Source organism: Convolutriloba macropyga, chromosome 13 (genome assembly GCF_964194025.1).
Source record: "Convolutriloba macropyga chromosome 13, txConMacr16.3, whole genome shotgun sequence".
Classification (NCBI taxonomy): domain Eukaryota; kingdom Metazoa; phylum Xenacoelomorpha; order Acoela; family Convolutidae; genus Convolutriloba; species Convolutriloba macropyga.
Window position 1 is genome coordinate 33,456,332 of NC_134480.1, and position 17,472 is coordinate 33,473,803.

Genomic DNA, 17,472 nt, shown 5'->3' on the forward strand with positions numbered 1-17,472 from the left:
CCTAGGAAAAAACTTGGGTTTTCATACGGAAATTTGCGAATTTCGCGAATAACGAATTTTAGAAATAGGTCTTTTTCGTCGGGTCAAGGAGTTGTCCAAAGTGAACCAAACTCGGCATGGAGTCTCCTATGAGTACCTAGAATCTAAAGCGAAAAGATTTTTTGGTATAGCTTGCCTAGAAAAAAGTTGGGTTTTCATACGGAAATTTGCGAGTTTCGCGAATAACGAATTTTAAAAATAGGTCTTTTTCGTCGGGTCAAGGAGTTGTCCAAAGTGAACCAAACTGGGCATGGAGTATACCATGGGTGCCTAGAGTCTAACGCAAAAAGAATTTTTTTCGTAGCTTGCCTAGGAAAAAAGTTAGTATTTCATACGGAAATTTGCGATTATTTCGAATAAAGAATTTTAAAAATAGGTCTTTTTCATCGGGTCAAGGAGTTGTTCAAATCGAACCAAACTCGGTATGGAGTATTCCAAGTGTATATAGAATCTAGGGAAAAAAGAATTTCTGGTATTGCTTGCCTCTGGAAAAAGTTACTTCTTTCTTTATTTTATTTTATCTAATATATTTTGTAATTTATTATGTTTTTGTTATTGTTTCCGACAGTTCTTAACTATTTTATTGTTTGCTTTTGTTTTGTTTTGTTTTGTCTTGTTTTGTTTTGGAGATAGAGTTTAGGCCTGGTTTTTTGCCAGTGCTTTGCTCAAAAATCTCCTATAGTTGAATGTTCATAACTCCGCCGTAGCCGGTCCCCAGCCCGGTTGAGAGAAGGAGGAGGGAAACACACCCAAAACATACTGGAAAATCTCAAAAAGTTGTTCGTTAGTTCAACTGTAGATTTTTTCCGACAGTATTTAACCTATTTCAGCTCTCGAAATACGAGATGAATGACTCGAATTATGTAGATTTATGATTCGAAGTAGGGGCCGCATGAATCGAATTAGGTTGATTTATGATTCGAAACGGTAGGATTATGACTCGACAGACCGGGTCATTGTTTCGAAATACCAAATTTATGAATCGAAAGACCGGGTCATTGTTCCCAAATACCTGATTTATGATTCGAAATACAAGATGCATGACTCGAATTATGTGGATTTATGATTCGAAATACGAGATGCATGACTCGAATTATGTAGATTTATGATTCGAAGTAGGGGCTGCATGAATCGAATTAGGTTGATTTATGATTCGAAACGGTAGGATTATGACTCGACAGACCGGGTCATTGTTCCGAAATACCAGATTTATGAATAGAAAGACCGGGTCATTGTTCTGAAATACCAGATATATGATTCGACTTACCGGGTCATTAACTTCTTCCGGGTCCGTGTATTTAACGACCCGGAATGACACCCCCCAGACGACGTTTTGTCGAGTCATAATTCTACCACCTCGCCCCGGGAGGAAATTTGGCACCAAATTTTGGCACCAATCAAATAAAATTTTTAGCACCAATTTATGGCAATTGTTTGCGTTAGTTGAAACAACTTTCTGGGCAGAATGTGAAATCAGTTATTGTGACTACACAATAGGCTCCAAGACTACTCAAAGGAACAGCTGCTGCGGTTTTTTAAATAAAATAAAAAGGTTTGTTGATTTTGTTATAAAAATCAACGAAATTCATTTTTAGTCATTGAGGTGCAATCGATAGATCAACATAACCATGTTTTTTTACGATCTCTGGATAAATTTGAGTCCATCTTTTGTATACAAGATTGATCAAATCTTGAAATTTTGTATAGTTTTCCGGGGTGTTCTGACTTATATTTTCCACAGAAAGTTGTTTTCTTAGATTTTTTTGAGACTGAATTTTTGATATATCTCAGAATCAGAAAAATGCTAAGAAGTTTCAAAATTTTTTCGGGTTGCATATCCTAAAACGTTTTTTAATCCGCGTCTTTTATGGCAAATTATGTCATGACCTTAAGCATGTGAGTTTGCCTGATTGTCTCAATAAAGATGTGTTACCACAAACAGAACAAAAAAAGTCTTATAGTGTTTAGAAAACTCCTAATGTGGTGTTTCGATAAATAAGGAGGCTCGGCAACGTGCGTTCGCACATAAAGTTCCGGTTCCGTTCATCCGCATTTATGGCATAAATGTCTACCAAATTAGGAACAGATAGAAAGCCCCCAAAAATTCAGGTTTTTTTCAAAAAAATTTGTAAGATTGCCTTCAACGCAAATTTCTCAGTGCAGTAAAACATGCCGCGCTACATAGACCAGATCGGCCAATATTAAGAAAGGAAGTCAAGACCAACAACAAAATCAAACAACAATAATAGCAACAACAATTAATTGCATCCAAATTGTTATGTTAATGCATCCAAAACAACTATTAATTGAATCCAAAACTGAATTTAAACAAAATATATTGTGATGCCATATAAAAGATATTAGACCACTCCATGAAAGGCGTGGTAATAATTAGACAAAAAATCAGAAAATTTTTTTTTAAAATGGCTCAAGTTTTTAAAAACGAAAAATTTGAAAGTAATGAAAACCTTTAGAGAACTATTTAAAAAGTCCACCATTTTTATAACTACAAACGCCTCTGTAGAAGTGTATTGAAATTTGTTTTCATTCAATTTTTAATACCTGTCTTCATTTTTTATGCGGTTACAAAAAGAACAACAATTAGAGACAACAAACAAAATTGCAATTAGCACTTGCGAGAAACCGCTGTCGAAGCCGTAATGGCAAATTTTGCACCTAAAAATATTTTCAACTGCGCTTTCCGCAAACGCCGATAATGTGATATGCGAGCTCTCTTTAAAGAGAATAGGTAATAAGTTTACAAATAAAAAGAGAAAAAGGGCAGAATTACGGAATAATTTTTTTTCGAAAACAACTATTTTCAAAGTCAAGAAAACCATTAAGTTCGAAAAGAAATAAGTAAAAATGCTCATTTATTTGACCAAAATAAGCGCTGGAGAACCGTAATTATCCAGAATATGTCTTGCATCTACCAAAAGAACGTCAAAATAGACAAAAATAAAAAATTAGGTTACTCTTTTTTGGCAAAACCCGTGTCGAAGCTAGTAAATTGCTAACGAACTCCTTAAAGAAATTAGTTTTATACACTCGCTTCTTTCAACAATAATATCAGTTGTGATCTGTAATTAACGAGATCAGGTAACAAATGGACAACAAAGAACAAAATGCGAATTGATTTTTTCTTTTTGAAAACAATGGTTCTCAAAGTCATTAAAGCATTCAACTATCTACTCAAATCAGAATATAGGCGCATTTATTCATTCATAAAAATTGAATGAGCTTTTTTTATTATCCAGGATAATCTATGCCTTTAAAAACTTTTATATTTTCAACTGTGCCTTATTAAACGCCAATAATGTAATTTGTAAACTGTCAATAATGTGATAATGTGACATAATAGTCCCAGATTGCACCAAAACCAGCCGTGCTATTGCTGTCTGTCCTTTAAGAACACTTGTTTTCAAATGCTATAGATATAGATATTTTTGTTAGTTGAAAAATCGAAAATAAATGCTGCGCTTTTGATAATCAACGATTAAAGTTAGCAAAAAAAGGGCAAAGCGTTAATTTTGGAGCCCTCGCAACGGAAGTGGAAGTCGAAAAAGCTCCGCTCCCCTTCTAGTTTAAAAAGATTGTGTTAATAGTTTTTGGGTGTGTACTTCCGGCAAGTTCACTCAGAGTGGACTAAAGAAACTAATTTCGGGCAATTTTAAATGATAAAGGCTGAATTTTGAAATAATAGCCAAAATTTCAGCCCAAATAAATTAAGTGAAAATTGTCAGCAAAACTTTTTGTCTTTAAAAGTTAAATCAACAGTACTATTGTTAATAAGTTTTACTTATTTTTGAACAACGATAACTCGCTTTAGAAAATCAAATTCAAAAAAATCTTTTTAATTCCAAATTCTACGCTGGACGGGTGTTTGGGCCTTTCTAAGGTTATCAATAAAATATTCAACTAAGTGTTTTAAGGCCAACCTGTTCGCTTTATATTTTTCTCTCTCATGTTAGAAAGATTAGAAAGGACTGTATTTTGAGACGGTTAATTTCTTGTCTTTTCGTCCAATACAAGTTATAAAGGCATAAAATATAAAGTTAAACAAAGCGTGCGTAATATTTAAAAAGATATTTGTTCACTAAATACCAATGAAAGCAAAACCAAATCATATTTTTAATTGGTACATAAACTTGAGAGCTTTTATGGTAAGAATCAACAGAATAATCTTTTAGGTTAACTGCATTTCCGTTTTCTTAATCAAATACAATTTTTCGTACAGGAAATATAAATACTTGAATAAATTTACTACTGGCAAATAAATGAAGAAAGTGTATGTAAAATGACCAAATATGATTGAAACAGATCAAATAGCACTAGAACAGCAGAGATTTGAGTACACAACCAATAAACAATTACAATTAAGGAAATATGAACTAAATAAGAGATTTTCACATTTTCAGCTATGTCCAAATTGGGGCTAAAATATAGGGTTTTTTGACAATAACTCATAAACTAAAAAAGATATCAATATCAAATTTTCTGAGTCGATAGACATTGTTAAGATACACATTGTGAGTGAAAATGAAGGTTCTATTGCAAAGCGATAAAGTGCGGCTCCCTTATAAATTCTATAAGCAATCTTAATACATGGGGAAAATTTTCAAATGCAAATAGCTCTCACACTAATGATTAAGGAAACTTGGCAGTGACTAGCACTAACCTACAATATAGCATATGAAAAAAATGAACTAAATCGGACATGTAGTTTTAGAGATAATGAGATTTAAATGTCAGACCGCAACATAGCCGGCCCTATTTTGATTATATCAAAATACTTTCATTTGCGGTCAAAACCTAATGTAATAAGTTTATTTAATGGCCGTATATAAGTTCCTTTAGTTGTTTTGATTGTTGCCATTCTAGCTATTTTATCGTCTCCTTCATGAAGCTTCTGAATTCTGGCTATAGGATAGTTGAAGTAGCTTTCCTTTTCACCAACCATCCAGACTAAGTCTCCCACTTTTTTGTCCACGCCTGAATCAGTTCTCCATTTTGCTCTGCGTTGGAGTGATGGTAGATATTTGCTCATCCACCGCTTCCAAAGGGCTTTCAATTGCCCGCTGATGTGTCGGAACATTTTTCGATATGAAGCATTGTTATTGCTAAATAGAGAAATGGGCCATGACACGTTTGCTCCCCCAACAAGGAAATGATTCGGTCTTATCGTGTCCAAATCTGCAACATCGCTACTATTTGCTGTCGGAGGTCGATTATTGAGTAATTGTTCTGCTATGCAAATTACTGTCGAGAGATTTTCTTCTTTCAAAGATTCTTTGCCCAAAATTTCACTCGATTTCACTAATGACTCCCAAGCGCCACCGAAATGCGGAGCTGCAGGGGGAACGAAAATCCATTGTATTCCGTTTTGTGTTAACTTCTGCTGCATTTTAGAATGGTTCAGTTCTTTGAAGGCCGCCTTCAATTCGTTCGCTGCGCCTACAAAGTTTGTTCCGTTGTCAGAAATTAGCGTTTTCGGTTTCCCTTTTCTCACTATGAACCGACGAACTGCGTCTAAGCAAGACTGTGTATCCAGTGATTGAACGATTCCATATGGAATGCTGTGATGTTGAGACACGTGAATAGACAAATCCATCTTTTCACTGTTCTTCGGAAGAGTTTATTTGGAAATGGTCCAAAGTAGTCTACTCCGGTGTTTGTAAACATTATCTTCTACTCTGACTACTGGTAAATCTGACATCATTGGCATTGATGTTTTGCTTCTCTTCAATTTACAGTGTAGGCATTGGTGTTTAACCGATCTCAGTGCGTTTCTTTGACCAGTTACCCAAAGCTTTCGTTGAATTTCAGCTCTAACATGTTCAACACCTTGGTGATGGTTGTGCTTATGCTGACACTCGAGATATAATTTAACTGCTGGATGAGAGTGTGGTAAAATAACAGGATATTTTTCTCTGAAACTGACAATTGCATGTCTAAGTCGACCTTTGGCGCTTATTAGATTTTCACTCAGAAACGGATTCAGGGATTCAATTTTACTGTTGTTTTTGACAGAGTCTCCTTTTTTCAATGACGCTATTTCCTTTGCGTAAATTTCTCCCCGGACTAACTCCCATATTCATTTCTCTGTTTGATCAAGCAACTCAGGGGTTATTTCCTTGTTCCTATTTCTCAGATTCAATATTCTCGCAAATACATTTCTCAGTCTTCTGAAGTTACTGAATCGTTTCCACTCAATTGGAGCTGAATTTTCATTCGAACTACTGGCAAAAATTTCTTCTCGATCAGGAACTACTTCTTCTTGCTCCCAATTTTCTGTTTCGTTAATTTCGCTCGTCAACCAATCCGGTCCGTTTATCCAGTCACTTTGCATCAGTTCATTAATGGAGAGACCTCTCGTTCCCAGATCAGCTGGGTTGTCATCTCCAGCTATATGCCTCCACTGATCAACTGTTGAACTGTCTAGGACTTCTGCTACCCGGTTAGCAACAAAAGTGGGCTGTTTTTTGTCACTATTACGCAACCATTGTAATACAGTAGTTGAATCGCTCCACAAATTGATTGACGCAAACGAAATTCTACGTTCTTTCAAAATTTGATCTTCAATTCTGTTTGCCGTAACTGCTGCCATTAACTCTAATATTGTATAGTTTCATTGGATCCACCCTTGTTTTTCCAACAATGAACCTTATTAGTCTATCGCCGTTTGGTTTAGTAATTACAACGTAACTTGCTGCACAAAGAGCATCTTCCGACGCGTCTCCAAAGACGTGTAGCTCAACTCTGTCACAAGATTCCTGATTGTACCATCTTGAAACGGATAATTGTTTTGAATTACTCCATTCTTGCACCCATTTGTTAAACTCGGTGTTTATGTTTTCGGCTATCGGCGAGTCCCACTTTTGACCTTGGGTCTGCCAGATTCGTTTCATTAACGTCCTTCCTCGAATGACAAATGGTTCCATGAAACCCAGGGGATCAAACACTTGCGAAACCGATGACAAATTTTGTTTTTGCGTCCAATTCGTTTTCTGCAGGAACTTTTGGTCCTTTCGAGCAGTTAACAGATCATCGGCTGCTATCCATTCAAGTCCCAAGACCTTAGCGTTATCTTCGCTTTCTATTGGTGTAATTTCACTGTTTTCAAATATTTCTTCGGAATTAGAAAAACATTTTGTGAGGTTGAAGCTTCTTTTTGCTAACAATGACTTCAGGACTTGAATCACTTCAGATGCTTGTTCAATGGTCAATGGTGTAAACCGAGAGAAGCATATCGTCCGGATGAAAGTTATCCATTACCACGTGCGATGCAATAGGATGTTCCAATCCAAACAGTTTTGCACACTGCTGCAGGGCATAATTTGCACATGTTGCAGACGATTTTGCTCCAAAAATGTGCCGGTTGTACTGGTACGTTATCAGTTTACCGTCTTCATCTCCCCACAGAAACCTGAGGTAGCGACCTTGTCGTTCAGGCACTTGAATTTGCAGAAACATTTCTTCAAAATCTGCGGTTAGTGCAATACAGTTTTCTCGAAATCTGAACAAGATTACAACTAGATTTTGCAAAAGATCGGGACCTTTCATCAAAACGTCATTCAGGCAGTATCCTCGAAACCTTTTCGCAGCATTGCAAACTCTTCTTACTTTCCTTGTTTTCTGGGATTTACAACTGGATGATGAGGCAGATACCAAACATCCTGACGTTCACATCCTGAGTCAAACATCCTGACACACCCTTTTCAAGCAAGGAGATATAGCCTCTTGCCAAATCCTTTTTTATTGAATCGCTATACTTCACTTTTAAAGACTCGTTTTTCGCTAATCTTCGTTCGAGCGATCGTAGTTGTCCGAGGGCTGAAGAAATATTACAATCTAATTTTTGTTCTTTTCCGGTAAAAAGCATTTGAACTTGGAAACGTTCTGGTAGCTTTAACGTTGTCTTCTCTAGTATTTCTAGAGACTTTTTATCTTCAAAACTTCTGCTGTTTACTTGAAATGTTGTACCGTAGGATTCGATTTCCCACCACTTTCTCACAATTTCTGTTAGCTCTTGATTCTCTTGGCTATCGCTGCTTAGGAAACTGCTCTCTGTCTTTTCGCTATTTGGCAGTAGACCACTTAGCGTCCAGCCTAATGGAACTTTTACTGCCCATGGAGAATTATTTTCACAATATTTGTACTCTAATTGTCTTATTAGGGAGTAAGCGTCTTGACCAAGAATCACTTTTACGTCTTTCAAGTCAGTTTTCTTCAGTCTTATGCACGATAAATGAGGGTAACCTTTACTTAGCTCGGTTACATTGTAAACCGAGGTTCCAACTACAAGATCTTTATAACTACTGGCTTTGATTTTTACCGTGTCGCTAATTTCATCGGCCGGCCCAATCTTGACCGGTACTTTCAAACAGTCGATTGTGTTCGTTCTGTGAATCCCTGTTACTGACATCGAAGTATTTCTTCCTTCAAGCCTAGTGATTGTATCAATTCTTCGTCTATCCATGTTTGAGAGGAGGCGGAGTCGCAAACAGCTTTAGTTTCGACAAAACTTCCGTCTTCAGGGTAGATGCGCAACGGTGCAACTTTGAGGAGACCTTTGACTGACCAAGCTGTCTCATTTGCTAGGTTGGTTTCGCTTGTTTGATCTCGTGACTGGATTAGCTCGTGTCTCACAGTTGGTTTGTTGTGAAACATGCGATTGTGATTTCTTTCACAGCCGTCAATTCCGCAATTTGAGCTTCGATTTGCAATCTCTGGCGCGATGCTTTCCCGTCAAGCATTTGAAACAGAGGTTAGCTTGTTTCATTGCTTCTGACCGTTCTGTGACAGAGAGTTTTTTGAATTTATCACATTTCCAAAGTGGATGATCTCCGTCATTGAGAGGGCATTTCTTAAATCATATCTCTCTATCGTTAGAAAAAGTGGCGTTTTTTGGTTGATCTCTACTTGATCTGAGGCTATTTTGTTTTCCTGTATAAGATCTCTCTGGAAATGGCTTTTTTGCTGCAGTTTTCATTCGCTCTTGAACTAAAGATTCTTCTTGTAGCCATTCGTTCAATTCAATCAGATTTGGCAGCTTCGACCTATGCGACGCGGTTTCAATATGTGCAAACCATCTGCGTTTTATGTCTGCCGGTAGTTTATTAACTATCATGTCTAGATTACTTGATGAAAACAAGTCGTTGCTGTAACCGAATTGTTGCAGAACATTTACAAAGTTTCCCACTGTGTCAACAAAAATAACAAAACTCGCACTATCGTATGGCCGTAATTGTGAATGATTCTGAATTTTAGTTAACTGCGATCCTATTATCAAGTGCGGCTGACCCAATTTGCGCTCAAGCGTTTTTCAAGCCGTGTTGTACATAACGCCCGAATAACCCATACCAGCCAGCGGTCTTTTTGCCGGTCCAGTTAGCAACGTTTTTAAATGTGTCATTTTTTTGTCGTCTGATCTAGTACTACGATCGACTGTCGACAGAAACATGCAGCTCCATTCTGGCCAATCAAAGGGTTCGCCATTATATTCTCTTAACTTAAGTTTTGGTAAAGTGCGATTAACTGCGGAACTTACTGGGTACATATCATACTGATTAAAACCGTGTTTCGGACTTGATTGCGAAGTATCAGAAATCTCAAACTTACTATGATGCCCTTGGTTTGAGCCCACCGTTTCTAGAAGGTGTCTGACTGGAGCACTGCCAAACACACCATCTTTCTAAGAGTTGCGTTGTGACATCAGTGAGCCCAGCTAGCTGTTACTGTATTTCCGCTGAGATGAGGCTGCAACAAATTTTGTTGATTGTCACCCTGTGCTTGAATAAGTTTTCTGTTTTCGCCCAAATAGTCTTCATCATCACTGCAGCTGATATTGCCCAAGAACTCTCAACTGTCTGGTTCTATTGGAATTTCTGAATTTTTAGTATGAAATTCGTCTTCCTCGTCGGCGTTGATTTCGAGTTTCAACATTTCGAGTGTCTTCTGCTCCTCGAGTTGTCTCAATTGCTCGTCAGTCTCTCGAGCTCGTCTTTCCTGTTCAATTTTCAACTTCTGCATCTGATATTCAAGCCTCAGTTGCACTTGGCGTTTTCATCACCTCGCGCTTCTTCCTTTTGTTTCAATTCTTCTTCCGTTGAAACATCGGGCAAAACATTTTTCGATTTTGGCTGATCGGTTTGTGTCTCAGTTTCGCTTGTGTTCTGAGGTGGCCCAATATTTTGTCCTGTTTCTTCCTCGGCCCCATTTACCGATGACACGAGTGAAGGTGTTTGTTCTCTGACAAAACTCACTGACTTTGCCGTCTCCAATGACTTCTTCTTCTGGTCCCACAATGCCAGAAGTTCTTTTCTTTTCAAAGACAAGTTTCTTTGTTTCTCTTGCAGATCTGCTTTGTGCTTTGATGAGACCCGTGTGCTGTAATGTCTCATCTCTTCAACTATTTTCTCGTCCAGGGCAAGATATTTATCAAGATTGGTTTTGATGCTCGCTGCTCTACTTAATTTAGAGCCAAATTGTCTTGTGAGTTCTGCTCTTCTCATTTGAAGAGCATTAAGGTTTTTCTGTATTCCCTCGCCAATTTGGTAATGATATTCCACATCTTCCACCATTTCGAAATCAGTTGACTGATGAGATATACCACCACTGCGGGCTCCAGAGGGACTTTGTTGCTTTCTTCTAATTTTCGAGGTTGTCCGGGTCGGCGGACCAAATGTTTGGGCCTATCTTATGTTATCAATATAATATTCAACTAAGTTTTAAGGCCGCCCTCTTCGCGTTATAAATTTCTCTCTCAATTGAGAAAGAATAGACAGGACTGTTTTATGAGACGGTTAATTTCTTGTTTTATTGTCCAATACAAGTTATAAAGGCATAAAATATAAAGTTAAACAAAGCGTGCGTAATATTTAAATAGATATATGTTCACTAATTATCAATGAAAGCAAAACCAAATCATATTTATAAATGGTACATAAACTTCACAGCTTTTATGGTAAGAATCAACAGAATCAATTTTTAGTTTAACTGCCTTTCCGTTTTCTTAATCAAATGCAATTTTTCGTACAGGAAACATAATTACTTGAATAAATTTACTACCGGCAAATAAATGAAGAAAGTGTATGTAAAGTGACCAAATATGATTGAAATAGATCAAATAGCACTATAATAGCTGCGATTTGAGTACACAATCAATAAACAAGTACAATTAGTGTAATATGAACTAAATAACACATTTTCACATTTTCAGCTATGTGCAAATTAGGGCTAAAATATAAGGTTTTTTGGCAATAACTCATAAACTAAAAAAGATATCAATATCAAATTTTGTGAGTCGATAGACATTGTTAAGATACACATTGTGAGTGAAAATGAAGGTTCTATTGCAAAGCGATAAAGTGCGGCTCCCTTATAAATTCTATAAGCAATCTTAATACATGGGGAAAATTTTCAAATGTAAATAGCTCTCACACTAATGATTCAAAATAGAGGAAACTTGGCAGTGACTAGCACTAGTCTACGATATAGCATATGAAAAAAAGATTAACTAAATCGGACATTTAGTTTTTGAGATAATGAGATTTAAATGTCAGGCCGCAACAACGGGCTTTTTAATGATACCACTCACAACTCTATACTATGAAAATATCGATCGGTTAAAATTGTCTGAACAAAAAACCCAGTTGAGTATATAGTTCCTCCTCCAACAAGAGGGGTCGGAACAACAATTTCTGACGCTTGAAAGCAAAATTTCTTAAGTTGTCTTCCTGGTTTTCGTTAGTTTCTGGAGTATCAGTGTCACTGAAAAATCCAAATGTTTTTTAAAGAAAATTGATAACGACCCATTCAACCTAAAATTTGGAGCATTGTTATTGCTAAATAGAGAAATGGGCCATGACACGTTTGCTCCCCCAACAAGGAAATGATTCGGTCTTATCGTGTCCAAATCTTCAACATCGCTACTAATTGCTGTCGAAGGTCGATTATTGAGTAATTGTTCTGCTATGCAAATTACTGTCGAGAGATTTTCTTCTTTCAAAGATTCTTTGCCCAAAATTTCACTCGATTTCACTAATGACTCCCAAGCGCCACCGAAATGCGGAGCTGCAGGGGGAACGAAAGTCCATTGTATTCCGTTTTGTGTTAACTTCTGCTGCATTTTAGAATGGTTCAGTTCTTTGAAGGCCGCCTTCAATTCGTTCGCTGCGCCTACAAAGTTTGTTCCGTTGTCAGAAATTAGCGTTTTCGGTTTCCCTTTTCTCACTATGAACCGACGAACTGCGTCTAAGCAAGACTGTGTATCCAGTGATTGAACGATTCCATATGGAATGCTGTGATGTTGAGACACGTGAATAGACAAATCCATCTTTTCACTGTTCTTCGGAAGAGTTTATTTGAAAATGGTCCAAAGTAGTCTTCTCCGGTGTTTGTGAACATTATCTTCTACTCTGACTACTGGTAAATCTGACATCATTGGCATTGATGTTTTGCTTCTCTTCAATTTACAGTGTAGGCATTGGTGTTTAACCGATCTCAGTGCGTTTCTTTGACCAGTTACCCAAAGCTTTCTTTGAATTTCAGCTCTAACATGTTCAACACCTTGGTGATGGTTGTGCTTATGCTGACACTCGAGATATAATTTAACTGCTGGATGAGAGTGTGGTAAAATAACAGGATATTTTTCTCTGAAACTGACGATTGCATGTCTAAGTCGACCTTTGGCGCTTATTAGATTTTCACTCAGAAACGGATTCAGGGATTCAATTTTACTGTTGTTTTTGACAGAGTCTCCTTTTTTCAATGACGCTATTTCCTTTGTGTAACTTTCTCCCTGGACTAACTCCTATATTCATTTCTCTGTTTGATCAAGCAACTCAGGGGTTATTTCCTTGTTCCTATTTCTCAGATTCAATATTCTCGCAAATACATTTCTCAGTCTTCTGAAGTTACTGAATCGTTTCCACTCAATTGGAGCTGAATTTTCATTCGAACTACTGGCAAAAATTTCTTCTCGATCAGGAACTACTTCTTCTTGCTCCCAATTTTCTGTTTCGTTAATTTCGCTCGTCAACCAATCCGGTCCGTTTATCCAGTCACTTTGCATCAGTTCATTAATAGAGAGACCTCTCGTTCCCAGATCAGCTGGGTTGTCATCTCCAGCTATATGCCTCCACTGATCAACTGTTGAACTGTCTAGGACTTCTGCTACCCGGTTAGCAACAAAAGTGGGCTGTTTTTTGTCACTATTACGCAACCATTGTAATACAGTAGTTGAATCGCTCCACAAATTGATTGACGCAAACGAAATTCTACGTTCTTTCAAAATTTGATCTTCAATTCAGTTTGCCGTAACTGCTGCCATTAACTCTAATATTGTATAGTATGGTGCTTCATTGGAGCCACCCTTGTTTTTCCAACAATGAACCTTATTAGTCTATCGCCGTTTGGTTTAGTAATTACAACGTAACTTGCTGCACAAAGAGCATCTTCCGACGCGTCTCCAAAGACGTGTAGCTCAACTCTGTCACAAGATTCCTGATTGTACCATCTTGAAACGGATAATTGTTTTGAATTACTCCATTCTTGCACCCATTTGTTAAACTCGGTGTTTATGTTTTCGGCTATCGGCGAGTCCCACTTTTGACCTTGGGTCTGCCAGATTCGTTTCATTAACGTCCTTCCTCGAATGACAAATGGTTCCATGAACCCCAGGGGATCAAACACTTGCGAAACCGATGACAAATTTTGTTTTTGCGTCCAATTCGTTTTCTGCAGGAACTTTTGGTCCTTTCGAACAGTTAACTGATCATCGGCTGCTATCCATTCAAGTCCCAAGACCTTAGCGTTATCTTCGCTTTCTATTGGTGTAATTTCACTGTTTTCAAATATTTCTTCGGAATTAGAAAAACATTTTGTGAGGTTGAAGCCTCTTTTTGCTAACAATGACTTCAGGACTTGAATCACTTCAGATGCTTGTTCAATGGTGAATGGTGTAAACCGAGAGAAGCATATCGTCCGGATGAAAGTTATCCATTATCACGTGCGATGCAATAGGATGTTCCAATCCAAACAGTTTTGCACAATGCTGCAGGGCATAATTTGCACATGTTGCAGACGATTTTGCTCCAAAAATGTGCCGGTTGTACTGGTACGTTATCAGTTTACCGTCTTCATCTGCCCACAGAAACCTGAGGTAGCGACCTTGTCGTTCAAGCACTTGAATTTGCAGAAACATTTCTTCAAAACCTGCGGTTAGTGCAATACAGTTTTCTCGAAATCTGAACAAGATTCCAACTAGTTTTTGCAAAAGATCGGGACCTTTCATCAAAACGTCATTCAGGCAGTATCCTCGAAACCTTTTCGCAGCATTGCAAACTCTTCTTACTTTCCTTGTTTTCTGGGATTTACAACTGGATGATGAGGCAGATACCAAACATCCTGACGTTCACATCCTGAGTCAAACATCCTGACACACCCTTTTCAAGCAAGGAGATATAGCCTCTTGCCAAATCCTTTTTTATTGAATCGCTATACTTCACTTTTAAAGACTCGTTTTTCGCTAATCTTCGTTCGAGCGATCGTAGTTGTCCGAGGGCTGAAGAAATATTACAATCTAATTTTTGTTCTTTTCCGGTAAAAGCATTTGAACTTGGAAACGTTCTGGTAGCTTTAACGTTGTCTTCTCTAGTATTTCTAGAGACTTTTTATCTTCAAAACTTCTGCTGTTACTTGAAATGTTGTACCGTAGGATTCGATTTCCCACCACTTTCTCACAATTTCTGTTAGCTCTTGATTCTCTTGGCTATCGCTGCTTAGGAAACTGCTCTCTGTCTTTTCGCTATTTGGCATTAGACCACTTAGCGTCCAGCCTAATGGAACTTTTACTGCCCATGGAGAAATTTTTTCACAATATTTGTACTCTAATTGTCTTATTAGGGAGTAAGCGTCTTGACCAAGAATCACTTTTACGTCTTTCAAGTCAGTTTTCTTCAGTCTTATGCACGATAAATGAGGGTAACCTTTACTTAGCTCGGTTACATTGTAAACCGAGGTTCCAACTACAAGATCTTTATAACTACTGGCTTTGATTTTTACCGTGTCGCTAATTTCATCGGCCGGCCCAATCTTGACCGGTACTTTCAAACAGTCGATTGTGTTCGTTCTGTGAATCCCTGTTACTGACATCGAAGTACTTCTTCCTTCAAGCCTAGTGATTGTATCAATTCTTCGTCTATCCATGTTTGAGAGGAGGCGGAGTCGCAAACAGCTTTAGTTTCGACAAAACTTCCATCTTCAGCGTAGATGCGCAACGGTGCAACTTTGAGGAGACCTTTGACTGACCAAGCTGTCTCATTTGCTAGGTTGGTTTCGCTTGTTTGATTTGGTGACTGGATTAGCTCGTGTCTCACAGTTGGTTTGTTGTGTAACATGCGATTGTGATTTCTTTCACAGCTGTCAATTCCGCAATTTGAGCTTCGATTTGCAATCTCTGGCGCGATGCTTTCCCGTCAAGCATTTGAAACAGAGGTTAGCTTGTTTCATTGCTTCTGACCGTTCTGTGACAGAGAGTTTTTTGAATTTATCACATTTCCAAAGTGGATGATCTCCGTCATCGAGAGGGCATTTCTTAAATCATATCTCTCTATCGTTAGAAAAAGTGGCGTTTTTTGTTTGATCTCTACTTGATCTGAGGCTATTTTGTTTTCCTGTATAAGAACTCTCTGGAAAGTGCTTTTTTGCTGCAGTTTTCATTCGCTCTTGAACTAAAGATTCTTCTTGTAGCCATTCGTTCAATTCAATCAGATTTGGCAGCTTCGACCTATGCGACGCGGTTTCAATATGTGCAAACCATCTGCGTTTTATGTCTGCCGGTAGTTTATTAACTATCATGTCTAGATTACTTGATGAAAACAAGTTGTTGCTGTAACCGAATTGTTGCAGAACATTTACAAAGTTTCCCACTGTGTCAACAAAAATAACAAAACTCGCACTATCGTATGGCCGTAATTGTGAATGATTCTGAATTTTAGTTAACTGCGATCCTATTATCAAGTGCGGCTGACCCAATTTGCGCTCAAGCGTTTTCCAAGCCGTGTTGTACATAACGCCCGAATAACCCATACCAGCCAGCGCTCTTTTTGCCGGTCCAGTTAGCAACGTTTTTAAATGTGTCATTTTTTTGTCGTCTGATCTAGTACTACGATCGACTGTCGACAGAAACATGCAGCTCCATTCTGGCCAATCAAAGGGTTCGCCATTATATTCTCTTAACTTAAATTTTGGTAAAGTTCGATTAACTGCGGAACTTACTGGGTACATATCATACTGATTAAAACCGTGTTTCGGACTTGATTGCGAAGTATCAGAAATCTCAAACTTACTATGATGCCCTTGGTTTGAGCTCACCGTTTCTAGAAGGTGTCTGACTAGAGCACTGCCAAACACACCATCTTTCTAAGAGTTGCGTTGTGACATCAGTGACCCCAGCTAGCTGTTACTGTATTTCCGCTGAGATGAGGCTGCAACAAATTTTGTTGATTGTCACCCTGTGCTTGAATAAGTTTTCTGTTTTCGCCCAAATAGTCTTCTTCATCACTGCAGCTGATATTGCCCAAGAACTCTCAACTGTCTGGTTCTATTGGAATTTCTGAATTTTTAGTATGAAATTCGTCTTCCTCGTCGGCGTTGATTTCGAGTTTCAACATTTCGAGTGTCTTCTGCTCCTCGAGTTGTCTCAATTGCTCGTCAGTCTCTCGAGCTCGTCTTTTCTGTTCAATTTTCAACTTCTGCATCTAATATTCAAGCCTCAGTTGCACTTGGCGTTTTCTTTCAACTCGCGCTTCTTCCTTTTGTTTCAATTCTTCTTCCGTTGAAACATCGGGCAAAACATTTTTCGATTTTGGCTGATCGGTTTGTGTCTCAGTTTCGCTTGTGTTCTGAGGTGGCCCAATATTTTGTCCTGTTTCTTCCTCGGCCCCATTTACCGATGACACGAGTGAAGGTGTTTGTTCTCTGACAAAACTCACTGACTTTGCCGTCTCCAATGACTTCTTCTTCTGGTCCCACAATGCCAGAAGTTCTTTTCTTTTCAAAGACAAGTTTCTTTGTTTCTCTTGCAGATCTGCTTTGTGCTTTGATGAGACCCGTGTGCTGTAATGTCTCATCTCTTCAACTATTTTCTCGTCCAGGGCAAGATATTTATCAAGATTGGTTTTGATGCTCGCTGCTCTACTTAATTTAGAGCCAAATTGTCTTGTGAGTTCTGCTCTTCTCATTTGAAGAGCATTAAGGTTTTTCTGTATTCCCTCGCCAATTTGGTAATGATATTCCACATCTTCCACCATTTCGAAATCAGTTGACTGATGAGATATACCACCACTGCGGGCTCCAGAGGGACTTTGTTGCTTTCTTCTAATTTTCGAGGTTGTCCGGGTCGGCGGACCAAATGTTTGGGCCTATCTT

General features: G+C 38.2%; 3 protein-coding genes across 3 annotated transcripts in view; 2 read left to right on the forward strand and 1 right to left on the reverse strand.

The window, feature by feature from the left end:
* Positions 1 to 17,472, forward strand: part of LOC142351794 (uncharacterized) — a 338,941-nt gene that overhangs the window by 247,980 nt on the left and 73,489 nt on the right. The gene's annotated exons all lie outside the window — the stretch shown is intronic.
* LOC142351796 (angio-associated migratory cell protein-like) overlaps positions 1 to 17,472 on the forward strand; it is a 217,581-nt gene that overhangs the window by 35,535 nt on the left and 164,574 nt on the right. The gene's annotated exons all lie outside the window — the stretch shown is intronic.
* On the reverse strand, positions 4,835 to 5,650 carry LOC142351696 (uncharacterized). Its single transcript, XM_075403839.1, has one exon. The coding sequence runs from the start codon at positions 5,648 to 5,650 to the stop codon at positions 4,835 to 4,837; it is 816 nt and encodes a 271-aa protein (XP_075259954.1).

What these genes read in the sequence shown, in the direction of transcription:
- LOC142351696 (XM_075403839.1), bottom strand. Translation starts at nt 5,650, where the DNA reads ATGGATTTGTCTATTCACGTGTCTCAACATCACAGCATTCCATATGGA.